Source organism: Salvelinus alpinus, chromosome 22 (assembly GCF_045679555.1).
Source record: "Salvelinus alpinus chromosome 22, SLU_Salpinus.1, whole genome shotgun sequence".
NCBI lineage: Eukaryota > Metazoa > Chordata > Actinopteri > Salmoniformes > Salmonidae > Salvelinus > Salvelinus alpinus.
The window spans coordinates 34627040-34651567 of record NC_092107.1 but is presented as its reverse complement, the minus strand read 5'-3'; the positions used below and the strand labels follow the sequence as shown (position 1 = coordinate 34651567).

General features: G+C 46.1%; 1 protein-coding gene across 16 annotated transcripts in view; it reads left to right on the top strand.

Annotated features, from left to right (window-relative positions):
- Positions 1–24528, top strand: part of LOC139549459 (roundabout homolog 2-like) — a 648939-nt gene that overhangs the window by 613967 nt on the left and 10444 nt on the right. For 8 of the 16 annotated variants that reach the window (XM_071359993.1, XM_071359991.1, XM_071359998.1 and 5 more), the window contains 5 exons: positions 4573–4732; positions 7091–7354; positions 8761–8987; positions 21305–21490; positions 21999–22157. In XM_071359993.1, coding sequence (XP_071216094.1) covers positions 4573–4732; positions 7091–7354; positions 8761–8987; positions 21305–21490; positions 21999–22157 — 996 coding nt within the window. The remainder of the gene's footprint in view (positions 1–4572; positions 4733–7090; positions 7355–8760; positions 8988–21304; positions 21491–21998; positions 22158–24528) is intronic. The other 8 variants (XM_071359995.1, XM_071360000.1, XM_071359994.1 and 5 more) reach the window with 1 other exon arrangement.

Sequence of the window (24528 nt, the reverse complement as noted above, 5' to 3'; positions counted from 1 at the left end):
CCACATACCAAACACATTGGAATGATTTCACAAATAAGCACACTTGCTAGTTATCTGTCCAGCAGGGTATTCCCCCATGTGTCCTATCTCATATAGACTTTCCTCTCTACTGTTATTATAAGCCCATAATACAGTGGTATTCAAGTATTCTAAGAAGGTACTTCCCTGAAAATCTTGTCTGATCTATTCTCTCAGTGCCATGTGTTTAAATCTGGATGTGGAGTCCGTCCTTCTGGACTCTCCTTTCTGAGGCTCTGCCTGTGTCTCTCACTCAGCGCTGAGGCACTAAATAAACACAGAGACAGTTCAAGACCTCCGCTTGGCCCCACAGTTATAGACTGGGAGGGAGCGCCCAAACCAGGCGGTATAAATACCCAGCTCCACATCTAAATATAGTGGTAGATCCTTTTGAAGACAGGCCCTGTGTTTGTCAGCAAGAAAATGGGTCTGCTGTGTACTTCCTGTGTAGTTTCTAGCCGTCCTTCCCTCCATGGCAGAGGCTCATTTACAGTATTGATGCCTGCTCCGGTGAGGAGGGAATCGGGTTGATTGAGCAATCACGCCAGATCACCATTTATTGGGAAAAGTTGAGTGTCGCCCAGAGGAACGATTAGGAAACCAAATTACTTTGACTATACTTCCTGCCTTGGGCTTACTGTTGTTATTTTATTACTCCCAGTCTTTATCAGACTATCCCCCTCCCAGTACTAACCTCTCTCTCATGTTCTGCTGCAACATTGTTGCAATCCAATCATCTTTCACGGGAACATTTCTGCCCTGTAACAACTAAAATCTTATAGGGAAAATGTTCAAATAACACAATTCTCCATTTACTGCTAAAGCAATATGCTGTATTTTCTCTGTTTCTGATGTCAGCCTTACTGGATCATAGAGATTCATTTCCCCAAATATCCCTGAGTGTTGTTGAAAGGTATTTTTTGATGACATTTAGCTAGTTTATAGCCATGTCCTAGTCTGGACAGTCTATTAGATTACATGGTGTTGCATGGCACAAGATGCAGGGTTCCCTGAAATTTCGTTTTTTTTTGTGGCTCTGAGCAACGTGATTACAGGCCTTTGGCAGTGAGGCTTAACCAACAGATGACAGGTACAAATGTACACAAGAGGCCTCCAGGGATGGTTTCCACTACCCTGTATGTGTGGCTGACAACGTCAACTGGGGAGTATTTTATGGATTGAGATGTGAGGTGTCCATTGGCAGACTGAAAGTGTAAATTCATAGAAAGGACTCTCGATTCACCTCCCAGTACTCTCAGACCTCAGACACACATGCAATGTTCATAGAACACCTACACAAACACACACACATGCTATGGTCACAGATATATCTTCCATTTCAAAGACAGTTTGGAAATGATCAGACAAAAGACTAATTCTCATATGTCTACTATATAGGGTTCTCATGTTAATGTCCTCTATTTAGGGGACTCATGTTCATGTCCTCTATATAGGGGACTCATGTTCATGTCCTCTATATACGGGACTCATGTTAATGTCCTCTATATAGGGGACTCATGTTAATGTCCTCTATATAGGGGACTCATGTTAATGTCCTCTATATAGGGGACTCATGTTCATGTCCTCTATATAGGGGACTCACGTTAATGTCCTCTATATAGGGGTCTCACGTTCATGTCCTCTATATAGGGGACTCATGTTAATGTCCTCTATATAGGGATCTCATGTTCATGTCCTCTATATGGTGGACTCACGTTCATGTCCTCTATATAGGGGACTCATGTTCATGTCCTCTATATAGGGGACTCACGTTAATGTCCTCTATATAGGGGTCTCACGTTCATGTCCTCTATATAGGGGACTCATGTTAATGTCCTCTATATAGGGATCTCATGTTCATGTCCTCTATATGGTGGACTCATGTTCATGTCCTCTATATAGGGGACTCATGTTAATGTCCTGTATATAGGGGACTCATGTTAATGTCCTCTATACAGGGGACTCATGTTCATGTCCTCTACATAGGGGACTCATGTTCATGTCCTCTATATAGGGGTCTCATGTTAATGTCCTCTATACAGGGGTCTCATGTTAATGTCCTCTATATAGGGGTCTCATGTTAATGTCCTCTATATAGGGGACTCATGTTAATGTCCTCTATATAGGGGTCTCATGTTAATGTCCTCTATATAGGGGTCTCATGTTAATGTCCTCTATATAGGGGTCTCATGTTAATGTCCTCTATATAGGGGTCTCATGTTAATGTCCTCTATATAGGGGTCTCATGTTAATGTCCTCTATATAGGGGACTCATGTTAATGTCCTCTATATAGGGGTCTCATGTTAATGTCCTCTATATAGGGGTCTCGTGTTAATGTCCTCTATATAGGGGTCTCATGTTAATGTCCTCTATATAGGGGTCTCATGTTAATGTCCTCTATATAGGGGTCTCATGTTAATGTCCTCTATATAGGGGACGCATGTTCATGTCCTCTATATAGGGGTCTCATGTTCATGCCCTCTATATAGGGGACTCATGTTCATGTCCTCTATATACGGGACTCATGTTAATGTCCTCTATATAGGGTTCTCATGTTAATGTCCTCTATATAGGGGTCTCATGTTAATGTCCTCTATATAGGGGACTCATGTTAATGTCCTCTATATAGGGGTCTCATGTTAATGTCCTCTATATAGGGGACTCATGTTAATGTCCTCTATATAGGGGTCTCATGTTAATGTCCTCTATATAGGGGTCTCATGTTAATGTCCTCTATATAGGGGTCTCATGTTAATGTCCTCTATATAGGGGTCTCATGTTAATGTCCTCTATATAGGGGTCTCATGTTAATGTCCTCTATATAGGGGTCTCATGTTAATGTCCTCTATATAGGGGTCTCATGTTAATGTCCTCTATATAGGGGTCTCATGTTAATGTCCTCTATATAGGGGTCTCATGTTAATGTCCTCTATATAGGGGTCTCATGTTAATGTCCTCTATATAGGGGTCTCATGTTAATGTCCTCTATATAGGGGACTCATGTTCATATGTCCTCTATATAGGGGTCTCATGTTAATGTCCTCTATATAGGGGACTCATGTTAATGTCCTCTATATAGGGGACTCATGCTCATATGTCCTCTATATAGGGGTCTCATGTTAATGTCCTCTATGTAGTGAAAAGCACAGATGCACCACAGCAAAAACAGCCTGCAGCCTTTTCCTCTCTATAACAAGTGATCTGAGGCCTGAGGACAACTGAGAAAGATAACAGTGGGCTTTAGATGTCAAAGATCCCCTCTGAGACAGTCCTCCCCACCACCACATTCACCAAATCATATCAACCCAAGGCCTAGGCCTGGATGGCAGATTTATAAAGATGGAGAATCCAGTCTACGAAGGGTGTGAGGTGAAATAGATGGGGATGGGAGCTCTCTCTTTCTCTCTCTCTCTGGCGTATTCAAATCAACATTTTGGCCACACAGACGCCGCAAACCCATTCATTATGATGATGTTCTGAAGTGAAATATTTCATTGTGGACCCACACCTCTAGTGAGATATTTCATTGTGGACCCACACCTCTAGTGAGATATATCATTGTGGACTCACACCTGTAGTGAGATATTTCATTGTGGACCCACACCTGTAGTGAGATATTTCATTGTGGACTCACACCTGTAGTGAGATATTTCATTGTGGACTCACACCTGTAGTGAGATATTTCATTGTGGACTCACACCTGAAGTGAGATATTTCATTGTGGACTCACACCTGTAGTGAGATATTTCATTGTGGACTCACACCTGTAGTGAGATATTTCATTGTGGACTCACACCTGAAGTGAGATATTTCATTGTGGACTCACACCTGTAGTGAGATATTTCATTGTGGACTCACACCTGTAGTGAGATATTTCATTGTGGACTCACACCTGAAGTGAGATATTTCATTGTGGACTCACACCTGAAGTGAGATATTTCATTGTGGACTCACACCTGTAGTGAGATATTTCATTGTGGACTCACACCTGTAGTGAGATATTTCATTGTGGACTCACACCTGTAGTGAGATATTTCATTGTGGACTCACACCTGTAGTGAGATATTTCATTGTGGACTCACACCTGTAGTGAGATATTTCATTGTGGACTCACACCTGTAGTGAGATGGGGACACTGAGGGATGGCTGGAGGACCGGGGTCCACCCTCTGCTTCTTTACTGCTGTTCTCTCCCTGTTTCTATGGAGATTTGAGGCCTTTCAGCAAATCAATAAATGGAAGCACGCTTTTCAGTAGTTGGCCTTGAGGTTCTTCTGTATGAGGCTGCTGACAGGCACAGCTCGTTGAAGCTGTTTGTTTGAGAATGTGGATGACTTTTAGAAGGAGGTGTTGAAATGACCTGTTTCAAATTAAGGAATGTTCAGTTTTATATGTTCAGTCGATTTCTGTTGGCAATATCTGCTTGTTAGACTGACCGTGAATACTGCACCTAGCCACCCATGTTGAATGGTTTTATAGATTTTTTTGTGTAATTGAATTCTTCATGTTGTCTGAGTCAATCTCTCTAACTCGCTCCATCTCTGCTGTCCATAGTTGGTAAGGGAGGCAAGAAGAAGAAGGCCAAGGTTGGTGCCAAACCCACCAAGACTAACGGCTCCAGCTGGGCCAACGTGGCCCTGCCCCCTCCCCCTCTACACCCTCTCCCTGGCACCGAGATGGACCACTACCCCAACGAGCACTATGAAGGAGGAGGGTACGAGCCACATCCACCATAACATACACTCTATACATCCATGGAGATGCAAAACAATCCACACTCTGCCCATACAGTCCAACTAGATTCGTCCACACTAATTTGAAAAATTATATATATCTATCATTGTCTGACCCTTCATACAGGCTTAGCCAATTGTACGCTCCCTCAAACCTTGAGACATCTGTGGCATTGTGTTGTGTAACAAAACTGCACATTTTAAAGTGGCCTTTTATTGTCCCCAGCATAAGGTGCACCTGTGTAATGATCATGCTGTTTATTCAGCTTCTTGATATGCAACACCAGGTGGATGGATTATCTTGGCAAAGGAGAAAGTCTCACTCACAGGGATATAAACAAATTTGTGCACAACATTTGAGAGACATAAGCTTTTTGTTAGTACATTTCTGGGATGTTTTATTTCAGCTCATGAAACATGGGACCAACACTTTACATGTTTATATTTTTGTTCAGGATAGAAACACTCACACATAACATCTCCTTTATAGCTGTGCGTCTCCCTAGTTGAGGCGTGCTGTCCTCTCACCCTCATCTCCAGTTTGTGAGACTCATCTGGTTTAATAGGCTATCTGGCAAATGAGGAGTCCTCTGAACTGTAAATCTGAGCATCTTAATGGCCGCAGATTAAAGCAGTTACGTCCTGTGGAGTGTGCACTGACACATTTATTTAATGAACATTTTCTTTACAACTAGTATTATTTCAGCATGTATAAGCATCGTTATGGGAAATGAAAGAATCCCTCCACTGCTTCACTTACGGCTCATATCTATCAAATCAAATCAAATTGTATTAGTCACATGCGCCGAATACAACAAGTGAAATGCTTACTTACAAGCCCCTAACCAACAGTGCAGTTTCCCCAAAAAATATGGATAAGAATAAGAGATAAAAGTAACAAGTAATTAAAGTAATTAAAATAACAATATATACAGGGGGGTGCCAGTACAGAGTCAATGTGTGGGGGCACCGGTTAGTTGAGGTAGTATGTACATGTAGGTAGAGTTATTAAAGTGACTATGCGTAGATGCCAACAGAGAGTGGCAGTGGTGTGGTGTGGTGTGGAGGGTGGGAGGGCAATACAAATAGTCTGGGTAGCCATTTGACTAGATGTTCAGGAGTCTTAAGGCTTGTGGGTAGAAGCTGTTTAGAAGCCTCTTGTACCTAGACTTGGTGCTCTGGTACCGCTTGCCGTGCGGTAGCAGAGAGAACAGTCTATGACTAGGGTGGCTGGAGTTTTTGACAATTTTTAGGGCCTTCCTCTGACACCGCCTGATATAGAGGTCCTGGATGGCAGGAAGCTTGGTCCCAGTGATGTACTGGGCCGTACATACTACCCTCTGTAGTGCCTTGTGGTCGGAGGCCGAGCAGTTGTCATACCAGGCAGTGATGCAACCAGTCAGGATGCTCTCGATGGTGCAGCTGTAGAACCTTTTGAGGATCTGAGGACCCATGCCAAATCTTTTCAGTCTTCTGAGGGGGAATAGGTTTTGTCGTGCTCGCTGCACGACTGTCTTGGTGTGCTTGGCCCATGTTAGTTTGTTGGTGATGTGGACAACAAGGAACTTGAAGCTCTCAACCTGCTCCACTGCAGCCCCGTCGATGAGAATGGGGGCGTGCTCAGTCCTCCTTTTCATGTAGTCCACAATCATCTCCTTTGTCTTGATCACGTTGAGGGATAGGTTGTTGTCCTGGCACCACACAGCCAGGTCTCTGACCTCCTCCCTATAGGCTGTCTCGTTGTTGTCGATGATCAGGCCTACCACTGTTGTGTCATCAGCAAATTGAATGATGGTGTTGGAGTTGTGCCTGGACGTGCAGTCATGAGTGAACGGGGAGTACAGGAGGGGACTGAGCACGCACCCCCTGAGGGGCCCCTGTGTTGAGGATCAGCGTGGCAGATGTGTTGCTACCTACCCTTACCACTTGGGGGCGGTCCGTCAGGAAGTCCAGGATCCAGTTGCAGAGGGAGGTGTTTAGTCCCAGGGTCCTTAGCTTATTGATGAGCTTTGAGGGCACTATGGTGTTGAACACTGAGCTGTAGTCAATGAATAGCATTCTTACATAGGTGTTCCTTTTGTCCAGGTGGGAAAGGGCAGTGCGGCGTGCAATAGAGATTGCATCATCTGTGGATCTGTTGGGGCGGTATTGGAGTGGGTCTAAGGTTTCTGGGATGATGGTGTTGATGTGAGCCATGACCACAAAGTCTACAAAGTAATTTAGAAAGTTTGACAAGAAAAAGTTTCACACTAGGTCACACTAGTCAAGGTCACACTAGTCTGGCACATGACCAGAAGAAATATTGCATCATCTGTGTGACCACCCCTCCTCCCTCCCAGGTATGAGAGTGATGGCTGGGGTCCTCCCATGCCAGTGCAGACCTACCTCCACCAGGGAATGGAGGATGAGCTAGAGGAGGAGGAAGAGAGGGTCCCCACCCCACCCATTCGTGGCGTGGCTTCGTCCCCAGCAGCGGTGTCCTTCGGCCAGCAGTCCACAGCCACCCTCACCCCCTCTCCCCGGGAGGAGCTGCAGCCCATGCTCCAGGCCCACCTGGATGAGATCACCCGTGCCTACCAACTGGACATGGCCAAACAGACATGGTACGTACACCCACTGGAGGGGAATACTATAAAAACAGTACAATATTTAAATGGGGGTGATATGAGAATGACTACTATGGATATTGTGCTGGAAGTGGTTTTCTTTCACTATCTGTTTATTCCTCCCTTCCATGTTTTATTTTGGTGTTATGTTAGCTGCACAGTCACGGCATTGCGCAAAACAGAAGCACTCATGAATCATGTCATTTTAATGGGCCAGTGTTACCACTTACACGACTGTCCCTTCTGCTCACTGTGAGAACACAATGTCTAAAGCACTTATTTAGCCCCACCCACATCCATGCTGCTACATTTACATTTAAGTCATTTAGCAGACGCTCTTATCCAGAGCGACTTACAAATTGGTGCATTCACCTTATGACATCCAGTGGAACAGCCACTTTACAATAGTGCATCTAAATCTTTTAAGGGGGGGGGGGGGGGGGGGGGGGTGAGAAGGATTACTTTATCCTATCCTAGGTATTCCTTAAAGTTATGTGTGTGGCAAATTCCAAACTTTTTCCCAACAGATATTATCAATAAATACATTCCAATAAGGCATGACATAAGGTATAGATACATGAGCACCATTGTTGTGGTGCTCATGCACGGCAGATGAAGCCCACGTTTCACCCTGTCGGAAGAGTGGGACAGAACGAAGGAGGAAGAGAGGGAGAGAACAAAGGAGGATCAGTGGGAGAGAACAAAGGAGGAAGAGAGGGAGAGAACGAAGGAGGAAGAGAGGGAGAGAACGAAGGAGGAAGAGAGGGAAAGAGGGAGAGACTGGCATCCATTCATTACAGTAGAGGGAATAGGGAAGACTTGTCAGGAAGGAGCCGTCTTGTTAGCCAGTAATGACTACGTTTGAGAGCATCTTTGACAACAGGAAAGAGGCAGTAATTACATCAGAATCCCTCCCGCCGCAGACCGCCTCAGACCCCACGCCTCAGACCCCACGGCACTCCTCAAACAAACAGGGCTGTCAGTGACGTGAGGCGGGGGCTGAGTGGAGCGGAGAGGGCTGTGTGAGGGGGTGACAGCCTCGTGTCGACAGGCCTAGAGAGCGGGCCCATTGTACTCTCTTCAACTGCAATTACAGGGTCATTGTGTTGGCATTCAAGGAGGAGGGACGTAGACTTAGTGGAATTGTCCCAATTTATTCAAAGCGGCAGAATCTGAAAGAATTTCTAAATGTAGCTTAACAGTTCCTTTCGTCTATCTCGGATTCCTTCTTTATGTCATCCTGTCTTTCATTCACCAGCTTTGTCTTTCTTGATGTCTTTTGACATTTGTTCTCTTCCCTGCTGTTGCTGTCCCCCCACCAGCAGCCCACCAACCCCTGTGTCTGTGTTTTGGTGTGTACCTGTAGCATGATGATAACCCATATTACTCTGACTCTCTGACAGGCTCATGCAGGGTGGCTCCCTCCCCCCTCTCCCTCCCCAGGCCCCCGCCCCTCCAGTGGGGTACGTGTCCAGCACCCTGGTGTCTGACCTGGAGACTGACATCCCTGACGAGGATGAGGAGGATGAGGAAGAGGAGGAGGATGAAGGCTATGAGATGTCCAGGCCTCTCTATGGTATTGAGCACACGCCAGGGTCCAGCATGGACAACCTAGACAGCTCCGTAACAGGTGAGTTACTGCACTGATACAATGACATGTGGACAGAACAATGGAAATCTGACACGTGACAGAACGTCAGTGTTTCCATTCAGAGAAGGGTATTGGAACTTCTTTCCCACTTCGTTAGAATTCAAATCTTCCTGATGTTATGCAGTTTTATGCCACTCTCTTATTCATGATTTGGGTATTACAAAGAAACAATCAGAAATCGCTTTCCAAAACCAAAAAAAATATTTGAACTACAAAAGCATGTTCAGTTGTCATTCCACAGTAATTCAATAAGATTACAGACCCCTTATCAGGTAACATATCAAATGTAATCTCAAATTCATAATCTCCAGCACCAAACCAGTGTCTACATATGTGAAACAGCGTGTTACTATGATCTGTGGTTAAAAAGTTAACGTGTTTCTAGGGAGGGTCTTTTCTTGCTCCTTCACGTCACTGCAAATCTCACAGTGTTTGAAAAATACTGTTAAAAAAAAAACTTGATGATGTCATCGTGTAGAACTTTTTAACTTTATATTTTATTTCTACAAAACTTAGAAAGGCCCCGTTTTCACATACAGTGGGGAGAACAAGTATTTGATACACTGCCGATTTTGCAGGTTTTCCTACTTACAAAGCATGTAGAGGTCTGTAATTTTTATCATAGGTACACTTCAACTGTGAGAGACGGAATCTAAAACAAAAATCCTGAAAATCACATTGTATGATTTTTAAGTAATTAATTAGCATTTTATTGCATGACATAAGTATTTGATACATCAGAAAAGCAGAACTTAATATTTAGTACAGAAACTTTTGTTTGCAATTACAGAGATCATACATTTCCTGTAGTTCTTGACCAGGTTTGCACGCACTGCAGCAGGGATTTTGGCCCACTCCTCCATACAGACCTTCTCCAGATCCTTCACGTTTCGGGGCTGTCGCTGGGCAATACGGACTTTCAGCTCCCTCCAAAAATGTTCTATTGGGTTCAGGTCTGGAGACTGGCTAGGCCACTCCAGGACCTTGAGATGCTTCTTACGGAGCCACTCCTTAGTTACCATGGCTGTGTGTTTCAGGTCGTTGTCATGCTGGAAGACCCAGCCACGACCCATCTTCAATGCTCTTACTGAGGGAAGGAGGCTGTTGGCCAAGATCTCACGATACATGGCCCCATCCATCCTCCCCTCAATACGGTGCAGTCGTCCTGTCCCCTTTGCAGAAAAGCATCCCCAAAGAATGATGTTTCCACCTCCGTGCTTCACGGTTGGGATGGTGTTCTTGGGGTTGTACTCATCCTTCTTCTTCCTCCAAACACGGCGAGTGGAGTTTAGACCAAAAAGCTCTATTTTTGTCTCATCAGACCACATGACCTTCTCCCATTCCTCCTCTGGATCATCCAGATGGTCATTGGCAAACTTCAGACGGGCCTGGACATGCGCTGGCTTGAGCAGGGGGACCTTATGTGCGCTGCAGGATTTTAATCCATGACGGCGTAGTGTGTTACTAATGGTTTTCTTTGAGACTGTGGTCCCAGCTCTCTTCAGGTCATTGACCAGGTCCTGCCATGTAGTTCTGGGCTGATCCCTCACCTTCCTCATGATCATTGATGCCCCACGAGGTGAGATCTTGCATGGAGCCCCAGACCGAGGGTGATTGACCGTCATCTTGAACTTCTTCCATTTTCTAATAATTGTGCCAACAGTTGTTGCCTTCTCACCAAGCTGCTTGCCTATTGTCCTGTAGCACATCCCAGCCTTGTGCAGGTCTACAATTTTATCCCTGATGTCCTTACACAGCTCTCTGGTCTTGGCCATTGTGGAGAGGTTGGAGTCTGTTTGATTGAGTGTGTGGACAGGTGTCTTTTATACAGGTAACAAGTTCAAACAGGTGCAGTTAATACAGGTAATGAGTGGAGAACAGGAGGGCGTCTTAAAGAAAAACTAACAGGTCTGTGAGAGCCGGAATTCTTACTGGTTGGTAGGTGATCAAATACTTATGTCATGCAATAAAATGCTAATTAATTACTTAAAAATCATACAATGTGATATTCAGGATTTTTGTTTTAGATTCCGTCTCTCACAGTTTAAGTGTACCTATGATAAAAATTACAGACCTCTACATGCTTTGTAAGTAGGAAAACCTGCAAAATCGGCAGTGTATCAAATACTTGTTCTCCCCACTGTATGTGGAAACTGGTATTGTGCTGGAGATAATGAAAATGAGGTTGAAAAGTTTCCCGCAAACTAGTAGGTAAGTATTACAATTCTGTTTGCCTAGTTACAGACTGCATTTTAACCATTGATTTATTATGAAATGTTGTATTTTATTCAGCTCATGGCATTAGACTATCATTCCACAATTTCCTGTATATGTGTGTCTCACCTGGAAATGAATGTATTGCATGTACCTTAAACCCAGTTTGTTCAAGTGGTTTTGGCAGACTGTGGAATTATAATTATCATACCCAAAAAGAGATAAGAAATTCCATGAATTTTAAAAAGGACAGTGAGAGGGAAATTAAGATGAAGGAGAGCAAAGGGGAGGGGGGGTGGGCGAGAGACAGGGACAGAGAGAGAGAGAGACAGAGCCAGTGAGAGAGATAGAGAGACAGAGAGAGAGACAGAGAGACAGAGAGCGAGAGAGAGACAGAGACAGAGAGATTGATTTAGCTCACACACAGCGTCAGCGACTGCCATGCACCCCATATCTTCCCAAGAAGATATAGAATACATTTCACGTGCGGCATATTCCATTCCAGGCTGGAGGCACCATTTCCATTTTTACAACTCACTGAAAGCTTTTACAGCCGTCTGTCTGTCGGAGAGAGGGACATGTGAAGGGCATGACATTGGAGAAGGTGAGACAGTATGGCTGTGTCCTACTGCGTCTCTCATACCAACTGAACAGGACATACTAGTCCTCTATACCAGACATGGCTGACTGCTATACTACAGACAGGATGGAGCAGCAGCTCTGTGTTTTATGAGTGGGGAGGGAGAGAACTAAGAAGGGAAGAGAAGAAGGGATAAATATTTATATTGAATGAGGAAGAGAGAGCAAGACAAAGAGAAAGGGAGGAAGATACTTATCTAGAGAGAGAGAGAGAAAGAGAGACAGAGAGAGAGACACATAGAGAGACACAGAGAAAGAGAGACAGAGAGAGAGAGAGACAGAGAGAGAGAGAAAGAGAGACAGAGAGACAGAGAGAAAGGGAGGAAGATACTTATCTAGAGAGAGAGAGACAGAGAGAGAGACACATAGAGAGACACAGAGAGAGAGAGAGAGACAGAGAGAGAGAGAGAGAGAGGGGGGGGGGAGATAAATATTGTATCTATAAAAAGAGGAACAGGGAGAGAGGGAGGGAGGATTGACACGGCTGCTTGGCTTGCCTGTCGACTGCAACCCCAGAGTGTAGTTTTTCTGTGGGATGATGGAACATGGGCTGTGGCGGCTGTGACACATGCTACTGTTTATATATTTAGAGGAATATAAAGCTGCGACTGGGCCCTAATCTGCTGCATCTCTCCTGCGCTGTATTACTCTGAAGACACCACTATTTCTTCTTATCTTTCCACAAGTCTCTCGCTGCTCCCCACCGTTTGACAGCACAGACACGGTCCCAGCTCCAGGGTTAGCGGGAGGGGCAGATGGAGGAAGGGGGAAAACGCGGAGATTAATCGCAGCCACCATTTTGAGGCTGTGGAGAGAAGGGGCAGGAGCAGCTTTCTGTAGAGCCCAACATGATAGATGTGTCATTGTTATAATTATATGTAAATAGGTATGTTTCCTTAATGTTACACCAAATGCCACTAAATCAAAAATTCTCACCGTTGGGCCCAGAAAGAAATGCATATACATTTTTTTCACTAGAGAGATTGTCTGTGTGTATTGTCTGTGTGTCTTTGTATTATGTCATGCACTGCATCATACAGTATATTTTTCTAAAGCTAAAGGTGAATCCACCTGAAGCAGTGTTAAATTACCATGGTTAGGCTGAGATGAATACACACAGGTACTATATCCCAGGGCGGTGTATTTGTCTAGAGTAGCTAGCTGTGTTGTACTGATGCTGCAGTATAACATCCACAGGGATCTCAGTGCTGTGTCTCTCTGGGTGATTATTCTCCCATCAACCCCCTGGCAGTGGGGGGGCAGGGTCACGTCTCCTGTCGGCAGGTGCAGCCGCCAGCTCATCAGGGGGAACGATTTACCTGCTTAATGACATGCAGATGAGCCGCTCCGTCAGCATAAATCAGTTTTAGTGGCAGGAAGAACCTGGGATACCTGGCTTTTACTGCCCCTGGCTTGTGGCTAGCTCCCGTTTACTGCCCCTGGCTTGTGGCTAGCTCCCGTTTACTGCCCCTGGCTTGTGGCTAGCTCCCGTTTACTGCCCCTGGCTAGTGGCTAGCTCCTGTTTACTGCCCCTGGCTAGTGGCTAGCTCCCATTTACTGCCCCTGGCTTCTGGCTAGCTCCCGTTTACTGCCCCTGGCTTCTGGCTAGCTCCCGTTTACTGCCCCTGCCTAGTGGCTAGCTCCTGTTTACTGCCCCTGGCTAGTGGCTAGCTCCCGTTTACTGCCCCTGGCTAGTGGCTAGCTCCCGTTTACTGCCCCTGGCTAGTGGCTAGCTCCCGTTTACTGCCCCTGGCTAGTGGCTAGCTCCCGTTTACTGCCCCTGGCTAGTGGCTAGCTCCTTTTTACTGGCCTGGACCATTAGTACAGGGAACATGGGCAGGTGAGAGAAGGTTATTAGATACCTAATAATTTGAGAATTGAATGGAACCTCAGTCTGAATCCTTAGTCTGAATCTTTAGTCTGAATCCTTAGTCTGAATCCTTAGTCTGAATCCTTAGTCTGAATCCTTAGTCTGAATCCTTAGTCTGAATCCTTAGTCTGAAAAGAATACAATTGCGCTCCAGCAAAGTAGATTAAGCAGGATTTGTGGCAGAATTCAAGACCACAAAGATGAAGCTAGATTGTGTTTTCAGTACATGATGTCAGCAACATCAAGGTTTCCTTGACGTATCAGGGATAGCTGTGTCCCAAAGACACCGGAGTAGTAGAGACTAGCAGTTAGTGTGGCTGAAAGCTTACTGTGTGATGTGATGTGCTGAGGTAGTGGTTCTGAGCTGGAGGACTGGAGTTGGAAGGAAGTCTCAGTGCCTTGGCTTGGCTGCCTCGCTCTGCTTATACTTCATTATCTGCACTAGTCTTTGCGGGAGGATTGGACCCAGAGGAATTGCACTCTTTGTTTTTTCTTCTTAGAAGGAAAACTCAGAGAAAAGCAGTGTGAGAGAAAATAGCCTGGCAAGATAATGGCCAGAACGTAGTTAGTGTCTTGGGTAGTGCAGTAAAATTGGAATTTGCAAGATTTTAAGGTTTTCACATGGTTTCCCAGGTTTATTGAAGTTTTCCATTAGTTTGTGGATAATTTGCTCCGATCGTTTCTCAGAGAGAAAAGCTGTTATAAGGTGAGCTGCTGGTTGAAAGCTTTAGTTCCCAGAGGCCTTGCTAAAGTTGGGTTCTGCACAAACCACAACGTTGTGGTGTGAAAGGGCTCAGGGGCGAGAAATTGAAAAGCACTTTTAGGGAGTTTCCTCAGTTTCCTAATTTCCTTGGGCTGCACAAACATAAATCAGACATTGAGTTTTACGTCAGTTACAGTGCTGGACTAACGTTGTGTTCCAGTGAGAAGTGTAGTATGAAAGGGACTCTGTCAGTTACAGTGCTGGACTAACGTTGTGTTCCAGTGAGAAGTGTAGTATGAAAGGGACTCTGTCAGTTACAGTGCTGGACTAACGTTGTGTTCCAGTGAGAAGTGTAGTATGAAAGGGACTCTGTCAGTTACAGTGTTGGACTAACGTTGTGTTCCAGTGAGAAGTGTAGTATGAAAGGGACTCTGTCAGTTACAGTGCTGGACTAACGTTGTGTTCCAGTGAGAAGTGTAGTATGAAAGGGACTCTGTCAGTTACAGTGCTGGACTAAAGTTGTGTTCCAGTGAGAAGTGTAGTATGAAAGGGACTCTGTCAGTTACAGTGCTGGACTAACGTTGTGTTCCAGTGAGAAGTGTAGTATGAAAGGGACTCTGTCAGTTACAGTGCTGGACTAACGTTGTGTTCCAGTGAGAAGTGTAGTATGAAAGGGACTCTGTCAGTTACAGTGCTGGACTAATGTTGTGTTCCAGTGAGAAGTGTAGTATGAAAGGGACTCTGTCAGTTACAGTGCTGGACTAACGTTGTGTTCCAGTGAGAAGTGTAGTATGAAAGGGACTCTGTCAGTTACAGTGTTGGACTAACGTTGTGTTCCAGTGAGAAGTGTAGTATGAAAGGGACTCTGTCAGTTACAGTGCTGGACTAACGTTGTGTTCCAGTGAGAAGTGTAGTATGAAAGGGACTCTGTCAGTTACAGTGCTGGACTAACGTTGTGTTCCAGTGAGAAGTGTAGTATGAAAGGGACTCTGTCAGTTACAGTGCTGGACTAACGTTGTGTTCCAGTGAGAAGTGTAGTATGAAAGGGACTCTGTCAGTTACAGTACTGGACTAACGTTGTGTTCCAGTGAGAAGTGTAGTATGAAAGGGACTCTGTCAGTTACAGTGCTGGACTAACGTTGTGTTCCAGTGAGAAGTGTAGTATGAAAGGGACTCTGTCAGTTACAGTGCTGGACTAACGTTGTGTTCCAGTGAGAAGTGTAGTATGAAAGGGACTCTGTCAGTTACAGTGCTGGACTAACGTTGTGTTCCAGTGAGAAGTGTAGTATGAAAGGGACTCTGTCAGTTACAGTGCTGGACTAACGTTGTGTTCCAGTGAGAAGTGTAGTATGAAAGGGACTCTGTCAGTTACAGTGCTGGACTAACGTTGTGTTCCAGTGAGAAGTGTAGTATGAAAGGGACTCTGTCAGTTACAGTACTGGACTAACGTTGTGTTCCAGTGAGAAGTGTAGTATGAAAGGGACTCTGTCAGTTACAGTACTGGACTAACGTTGTGTTCCAGTGAGAAGTGTAGTATGAAAGGGACTCTGTCAGTTACAGTGCTGGACTAACGTTGTGTTCCAGTGAGAAGTGTAGTATGAAAGGGACTCTGTCAGTTACAGTGCTGGACTAACGTTGTGTTCCAGTGAGAAGTGTAGTATGAAAGGGACTCTGTCAGTTACAGTGTTGGACTAACGTTGTGTTCCAGTGAGAAGTGTAGTATGAAAGGGACTCTGTCAGTTACAGTGCTGGACTAACGTTGTGTTCCAGTGAGAAGTGTAGTATGAAAGGGACTCTGTCAGTTACAGTGCTGGACTAACGTTGTGTTCCAGTGAGAAGTGTAGTATGAAAGGGACTCTGTCAGTTACAGTACTGGACTAACGTTGTGTTCCAGTGAGAAGTGTAGTATGAAAGGGACTCTGTCAGTTACAGTACTGGACTAACGTTGTGTTCCACTGAGAAGTGTAGTATGAAAGGGACTCTGTCAGTTACAGTACTGGACTAACGTTGTGTTCCAGTGAGAAGTGTAGTATGAAAGGGACTCTGTCAGTTACAGTACTGGACTAACGTTGTGTTCCACTGAGAAGTGTAGTATGAAAGGGACTCTGTCAGTACAGCTGGTACATGTTTGTGTTTGGGTTAGTTGATCTTCTCCTGTCTCTCTCTGTGTCTGACTGAGTGCCAGACCTCTGGTATGCCTGCTCCTCTCTGTGCCTACCTTGGCCAGACGTGTGACTGTCACCCTCTGTTCCCCACTGACCCCATCTCAGTACCCCTCTCATCCCCTCTGTTCCCCACTGACCCCATCTCAGTACCCCTCTCATCCCCTCTGTTCCCCACTGACCCCATCTCAGTACCCCTCTCATCCCCTCTGTTCCCCACTGACCCCATCTCAGTTCCCCTCTCATCCCCTATGTTCCCCACTGACCCCATCTCAGTACCCCTCTCATCCCCTATGTTCCCCACTGACCCCATCTCAGTACCCCTCTCATCCCCTATGTTCCACACTGACCCCATCTCAGTACCCCTCTCATCCCCTCTGTTCCCCACTGACCCCATCTCAGTTCCCCTCTCATCCCCTATGTTCCCCACTGACCCCATCTCAGTTCCCCTCTCATCCCCTCTGTTCCCCACTGACCCCATCTCAGTACCCCTCTCATCCCCTCTGTTCCCCACTGACCCCATCTCAGTACCCCTCTCATCCCCTCTGTTCCCCACTGACCCCATCTCAGTACCCCTCTCATCCCCTCTGTTCCCCACTGACCCCATCTCAGTACCCCTCTCATCCCCTCTGTTCCCCACTGACCCCATCTCAGTACCCCTCTCATCCCCTCTGTTCCCCACTGACCCCATCTCAGTACCCCTCTCATCCCCTCTGTTCCCCACTGATCCCATCTTAGTACCCCTCTCATCCCCTATGTTCCCCACTGACCCCATCTCAGTACCCCTCTCATCCCCTCTGTTCCCCACTGACCCCATCTCAGTACCCCTCTCATCCCCTCTGTTCCCCACTGATCCCATCTTAGTACCCCTCTCATCCCCTTTGTTCCCGTCTCATCATCATTCTCATCCCTGCTACTCCCTCTTTTCCCTCTCCCCTCTCCCCTCTCAACCCATGGCCTTTCCTCCTCCATTCGAGCTCTGTACCGTATTCCCACTTTTCTCTTCATCATGCCATCCACATTGCTTTTCATTTTTGTCTCATGGGCTTGTCTGCGGACCACGAGATTGTGTGTGTGTGTGTGTGTGTGTGTGTGTGTGTGTGTGTGTGTGTGTGTGTGTGTGTGTGTGTGTGTGTGTGTGTGTGTGTGTGTGTGTGTGTGTGTGTGTGTGTGTGTGTGTGTGTGTGTGTGTGTGTGTGTGTGTGTGTGTGTGAGAGTTTGGATAAGTGCCACTTCATTGTGTCTGCCAAGCCTCTCAGAAAGCTGTCATTTAAGCTGACTGTAGTCTCGCCTGCCAGAATGGCATATTTTTTGTTGGCACGATGGAAAGGCTTTCTTTAGGAGTTTAGGAGTTGAAAGGATAAAGACACAGCAGAAACATTCACAATATAGGCTCTGCTTTACGGGAACAGCTTCCATCCACGAGGGTTTCCTTAAGTTTCCAGTATTTTTGGGAAATCTAGATAATGATTATTTTGCATGTGACATTTTCCCCTTTTGTCTTTGAATCTCCCTGACAGTGACGTACCGGGCTTCATATCTCTGCTGCCTTGGTTTAGTGATATAACTGACCTTCCTTTTTATTTACTTTCTGTCACCTTTATTTAACCAGGTAGGCCTGTTGAGAACAAGTTCTCATTTACCACTGTGACCTGGCCAAGATAAAGCAAAGCAGTGTGACAAAAACAACAACACAGAGTTACACATAAACAAATGTACAGTCAGTAACACAAAAGAAAGGAAAAATAGAAAAATATATGTACAGTGTGAGCAAATGTAGAAGAGTAGGGAGGAAGGCAATAAATAGGCCATAGAGGCAAAAATAATTACAGTTTAGCATTATTACTGGAGTGATAGATGTGCAGATGATGATGTGCAAGTAGAGATACTGGGGTGCAAAAGCGCAAGATGGTAAGTAATAATGTGGGGATGAGGTAGTCGGGTGTGCTATTTAAAGATTGTCTGTGTACAGGTTCAGTGATCGGTAAGCTGCTCAGACAGCTGATGCTTAAAGTTAGAGAGGGAGATATAAGACTCCAGCTTCAGTGATTTTTGCAATTCGCTCCAGTCATTGGCAGCAGAGAACTGGAAGGAAAGGCGGCCAAAGGAAGTGTTGGCTTTGGGGATGACCAGTGCAATATACCTGCTGGAGCGAGTGCTACGGGTGGGTGTTGCTATGGTGACCAGTGAGCTGAGAAAAGGCGGGGCTTTACCTAACAAAGACTTATAGATGACCTGGAGCCAGTGGGTTTGGCGACGGATATGTAGTGAGGGCCAGCCAACAAGAGCATACAGGTTGCAGTGGTGGGTAGTATATGGGGCTTTGTTGATAAAACGGATGGCACTGTGATAGACTACATCCAGTTTGCTGAGTAGAGTGTTGGAGGCTATTTTGTAAATGACATCGCCGAAGTCAAGGATCGGTAGGATAGTCAGTTTTACGAGGGTATGTTTGGCAGCATGAGTGAAGGAGGCTTTATTGCGAAATAGGAAGCCGATTTTAGATTTCATTTTGGTTTGCAGATGCTTAATGTGAGTCTGGAAGGAGAGTTTACAGTCTAACCAGACACCTAGGTATTTGTAGTTGTCCACATATTCTAGGTCAGAACTGTCCAGAGTAGTGATGCTAGTCGGGTGGGAGGGTGCGGGCAGCAATCGGTTGAAGAGCATGCACTTAGTTTTACTAGCATTTAAAAGCAGTTGGATGCCACAGAAGGAGAGTTGTACGGCATTGAAGCTCGTTTGGAGGTTTGTTAGCACGGTGTCCAAAGAAGGTCCAGATGTATACAGAATGGTTCGCCTGCGTAGAGGTGGACCAGAGAATCCCCAGTAGCAAGAGCGACATCATTGATATATACAGAGAAATGAGTCGGCCCGAGAATTTAACCCTATGGCACCCCCATAGAGACTGCCAGAAGTCTGGACAGCAGGCCCACCGATTTAACGCACTGAACTCTATCTGAGAAGTAGTTGGTGAACCAGGCGAGGCAGTCATTTGAGAAGACGAGGCCATTGAGTCTGCCGATAAGAATGCGGTGATTGACAGAGTCGAAAGCCTTGGCCAGGTCGATGAAGACTGCTGCACAGTATTGTCTTTTATCGATGGCGGATATGATATCTTTTAGGACCTTGAGCGTGGCTGAGGTGCACCCATGACCAGCTTGGAAACCTAATTGCATAGTGGAGAAGGTGCGATGGGATTCGAAATGGTCGGTGATCTGTTCGATGCTATCTTGGCTTTCGAAGATTTTAGAAAGGCAGGGTAGGATGGATATAGGTCTATAACAGTTTGGGTCTAGAGTGTCTCCTCCTTTGAAGAGGGGGATGACCACGGCAGCTTTCCAATCTTTGGGGATATCAGACGATACAAAAGAGAGTTTGAATAGGCTAGTAAAAGGAGTTACAACAATTTCGGGGATCTTTCGGGGATCATTTTAGAAAGAGAGGGTCCAGATTGTCTAGCCCAGCAGTGTCACCAGAGGTAATACTGGGACTCCGCTCTGGACAGGTGTGTCACCTGAGGTAATACTGGGACTCCGCTCTGGACAGGTGTGTCACCTGAGGTAATACTGGGACTCTGCTCTGGACAGGTGTGTCACCTGAGGTAATACTGGGACTCCGCTCTGGACAGGTGTATCACCTGAGGTAATACTGGGACTCTGCTCTGGACAGGTGTGTCACCTGAGGTAATACTGGGACTCCGCTCTGGACAGGTGTGTCACCTGAGGTAATACTGGGACTCTGCTCTGGACAGGTGTGTCACCTGAGGTAATACTGGGACTCCGCTCTGGACAGGTGTGTCACCTGAGGTAATACTGGGACTCCGCTCTGGACAGGTGTGTCACCTGAAGTAATACTGGGACTCCGCTCTGGACAGGTGTGTCACCTGAGGTAATACTGGGACTCCGCTCTGGACAGGTGTGTCACCTGAGGTAATACTGGGACTCCGCTCTGGAAGGGTGTGTCACCTGAGGTAATACTGGGACTCTGCTCTGGACAGGTGTGTCACCTGAAGTAATACTGGGACTCCGCTCTGGACAGGTGTGTCACCTGAGGTAATACTGGGACTCCACTCTGGACAGGTGTGTCACCTGAAGTAATACTGGGACTCCGCTCTGGACAGGTGTGTCACCTGAGGTAATACTGGGACTCCGCTCTGGACAGGTGTTTCACCTGAAGTAATACTGGGACTCCGCTCTGGACAGGTGTGTCACCTGAGGTAATACTGGGACTCTGCTCTGGACAGGTGTGTTACTTTTCTCTATCAAAAGCAAGCCAAACTCAAGAGGCCCCGGTTATGCTGTCCATCAACGTGTTTGTGTGTGTGTGTGCATGTTTATATGTGTGTATCTGTGTGTGTGTGTGTGTGTGTCTGTGACGAGAGGTGCAGGCCAGAACAGAATGAGTGTAGAAAACTACTAGTGACATGCCAGAACAGTCCCAGCAGCACAGAGAAACCCATCTGAGATGAAACTTGATATTAACTCTCATTATAAGATTACACAGCACATAAATCCATTGAAACCTATAGCCACAGTGAAGATGTTCAGTATGGAAGATCATTCAAGGGCTTTTGTGTCCGTGGAATTTCCTCGGTTGGGGTCTGGAGGCTATAAACATGGTGCGGTTGCATATCAAAAATGATTACTTGATTTGTGAACACACACACATGCACATCTCTGATGCTCTAGCTGGCGGTGTCCCTCAGGGTCCATGGTTAACGGCTGGGGGTCAGCCTCAGAGGAAGATGACCGTCACTACTCCAGCCACAGGTCCAGTGTGGGCAGCTCCTCTGACGGGTCCCTCTACACCCACTGTAGCTTCGCCCAGGCCCTGGTGGCAGCCGCTGACAAGGCAGGCTACCACCTGGAGGGCACCAGCCTGGCCAAGAGAGGTTGGTATATGAGGAGTGGAGCCCCTCCACCCTGTTCTCTCTGGAACCTCTATATGACCCAGAAGGAGATTGATCTACTTCCTGCCATCTGCTGGCTGGTGTTTTCTCCGCTCTGCTGCTGTTTGGTGGAGAATCTGCATGGCTCTACAATATGTGGCTGAACAAAGGATACAAACCTTGATTCAATTCTAACCTTCCTCCAGCTTTGCACTCTGACTCCTATGAACTTGGGATAGAGGACAATTATCTGGGTGAACACTGGTGATTTCTTTGCAGGCTTCTAACACTGCCTGTACTTTCTCATTGTCAAAATAATGGTGTGCTTTTGAGGATTTCTGACATTTGACTGATTAACTAACTGAACCTTCCATGGGATCATGCGAGCTTCCTGCTTGGAAATCAACATTCTCTTCCCAGGCATGCTCCTTAACCCCCCTCTCACCATGTTCCTCACAGTACCTCCACTAACCCAGTGGCCTCTCTGTCTTCTTCTCTCCCCCTCCTCTAGGTAAAGGGCTGTCCCACCGGCCCCGGCCCAGCAGTCCCTTCTCTACAGATGGCAGCACGGTGGGCACACATAGCCTGGGCCACCAGAGGGCTGCCCGGCCCACCCGCAAGCCCCGGGGACAGGGCACGGCGCCCCACAGGAGAGACGCCAGTGCAGACGGTAAGAGAAGACGCTGGGGTGGCACGGTGTTTGAACCAGAAGCTTCCCAGAACTTTGTCTCAGTAAAGAGTTACCACTGACACAACTTACTCATTATCTATAACAGGGCTCACCAACCCTGTTCCTGGAGAGATACCATCCTGTAGGTTTTAACTCTAATCCTATTCCTGGAGAGATACCATCCTGTAGGTTTTAACTCTAACCCTGTTCCTGGAGAGATACCGTCCTGTAGGTTTTAACTCTAACCCTGTTCCTAGAGAGATACCATCCTGTAGGTTTTAACTCTAACCCTGTTCCTGGAGAGATACCATCCTGTAGGTTTTAACTCTAACCCTGTTCCTGGAGAGATACCATCCTGTAGGTTTTAACTCTAACCCTGTTCCTAGAGAGATACCATCCTGTAGGTTTTAACTCTAACCCTGTTCCTGGAGAGATACCATCCTGTAGGTTTTAACTCTAACCCTGTTCCTGGAGAGATACCATCCTGTAGGTTTTAACTCTAACCCTGTTCCTGGAGAGATACCATCCTGTAGGTCTTAACTCTAATCCTGTTCCTGGAGAGATACCATCCTGTAGGTTTTAACTCTAATCCTGTTCCTGGAGAGATACCATCCTGTAGGTTTTAACTCTAACCCTGTTCCTGGAGAGATACCGTCCTGTAGGTTTTAACTCTAACCCTGTTCCTGGAGAGATACCATCCTGTAGGTTTTAACTCTAACCCTGTTCCTGGAGAGATACCATCCTGTAGGTTTTAACTCTAATCCTAATCTAGAGCACATGATTCTAATAATTAGCAGGTTGAAAATCTGAATCAGGATAGTTACTGTACAACTGGGGTTGGAGTAAAGCTACAGGAGGATAGCTCTCCAGTAACAGGGTTGGAGAAAAGCTACAGGAGGATAGCTCTCCAGTAACAGGGTTGGAGAAAAGCTACAGGAGGATAGTGTTACGGAGTCTAGTTGATAGGTAATCGACTAGTTGGACTGTTCCCCAGACTCCACGCGTAGGGACTTGTACAATGCTTAACAAGGCTATTGAACTTAACATTGGTGTCTGTCTTTATTCCTTAATCCGACATATCATACAGAAACATGGTATCAGAAGTGGCTCGGAAAACACACGTTTGTTATTTTTGTAGCTAAGTACAGTATAGGCGCAGTTACGTTCCATATGCGAACACAAGCCGTTTCCTACTCACAACACTGATCAACTCGTTGTTAGCTGGCTAGCTAGCATCACTACCTACCTCCATGACTGAAGGCAAAGAAATCTCCTATTCCATTGCTATGGCAGCGAACATTCCGCCACCAAATCACATGGTTCTCACAGGGGACTGGAATACTAATTGGGACAACTTCATGGATGAATTCGAGGACTATGCGCTGGCGACCGGTCTACATGAGAAACCCAACGAGGTACAAGCGGCAACTCTGAGGAGTTTAATGGGCAGTGAATGCAGGCATATCTACCGGCACAATCTCACCCTCACGGCACGACAACAGTGTGATGCAAAGGCTATATTGGATGCATTGGAGAATTACTTCAAACCCGCCAGAAACGTCATTTACGAGCGGTTCGTTTTCGGAAGCTGCAAACAGGAAGAGGGTGAGTCAGTACACAACTTTGTAACCCGTTTGAGAGAGAAATCCGCCACTTTTGAATACGGGGGATTGAAAGATGAACTGATTCGTGACAAAATAGTACTGGGAATTGCAAATGAGAATACGCGCCGGCGTCTACTGAGAGAGAGAGGCTTAACATTAGTAACTGCCATCGAAATGTGCCGCACTGCTGAAGTCACTGACATGAGAATGAGAGCAATGGAAACGGAAACCCCACGCTCCGACGTTGATACTGTTCACGCTGTTGCTAGGCAGACATTCAGACAAAACCAATCGAGGCAGAGTAATTCACCACGAACGGTGAACACAGAGAGCCCCGTAGCATGTAAATACTGTGGGAATACACACACACGTGGCAAAGAGCACTGCCCTGCCTACGGAAAACCATGCAGAGCTTGTGGAACTAATAATCACTTTGCAAAAGTGTGTCTCAAAAGCAAAAGAAGGGTGAGTGAGGGCAAGATTCACTGTGTTGATGATGTTACTCAATGTTCAGAGCTGAACAGTGAAAGTGACATTTACATGCATGAATCCATTGGGGCTGTACACTCAAGAGGGAAGAAATGGTTTGTGACACTACGATTACACAACAAGCAACAACAATGTCAACTGGATTCGGGTGCTACATGCAACGTAATGAGCTACAAAGACAAAATCAATCTGGCACCTGACACACATCTATTGCCCAGCGATACTAGACTAAAGCTGTACTCAGGAGAACTAATGAGCTCTATGGGCACCTTTGAGAC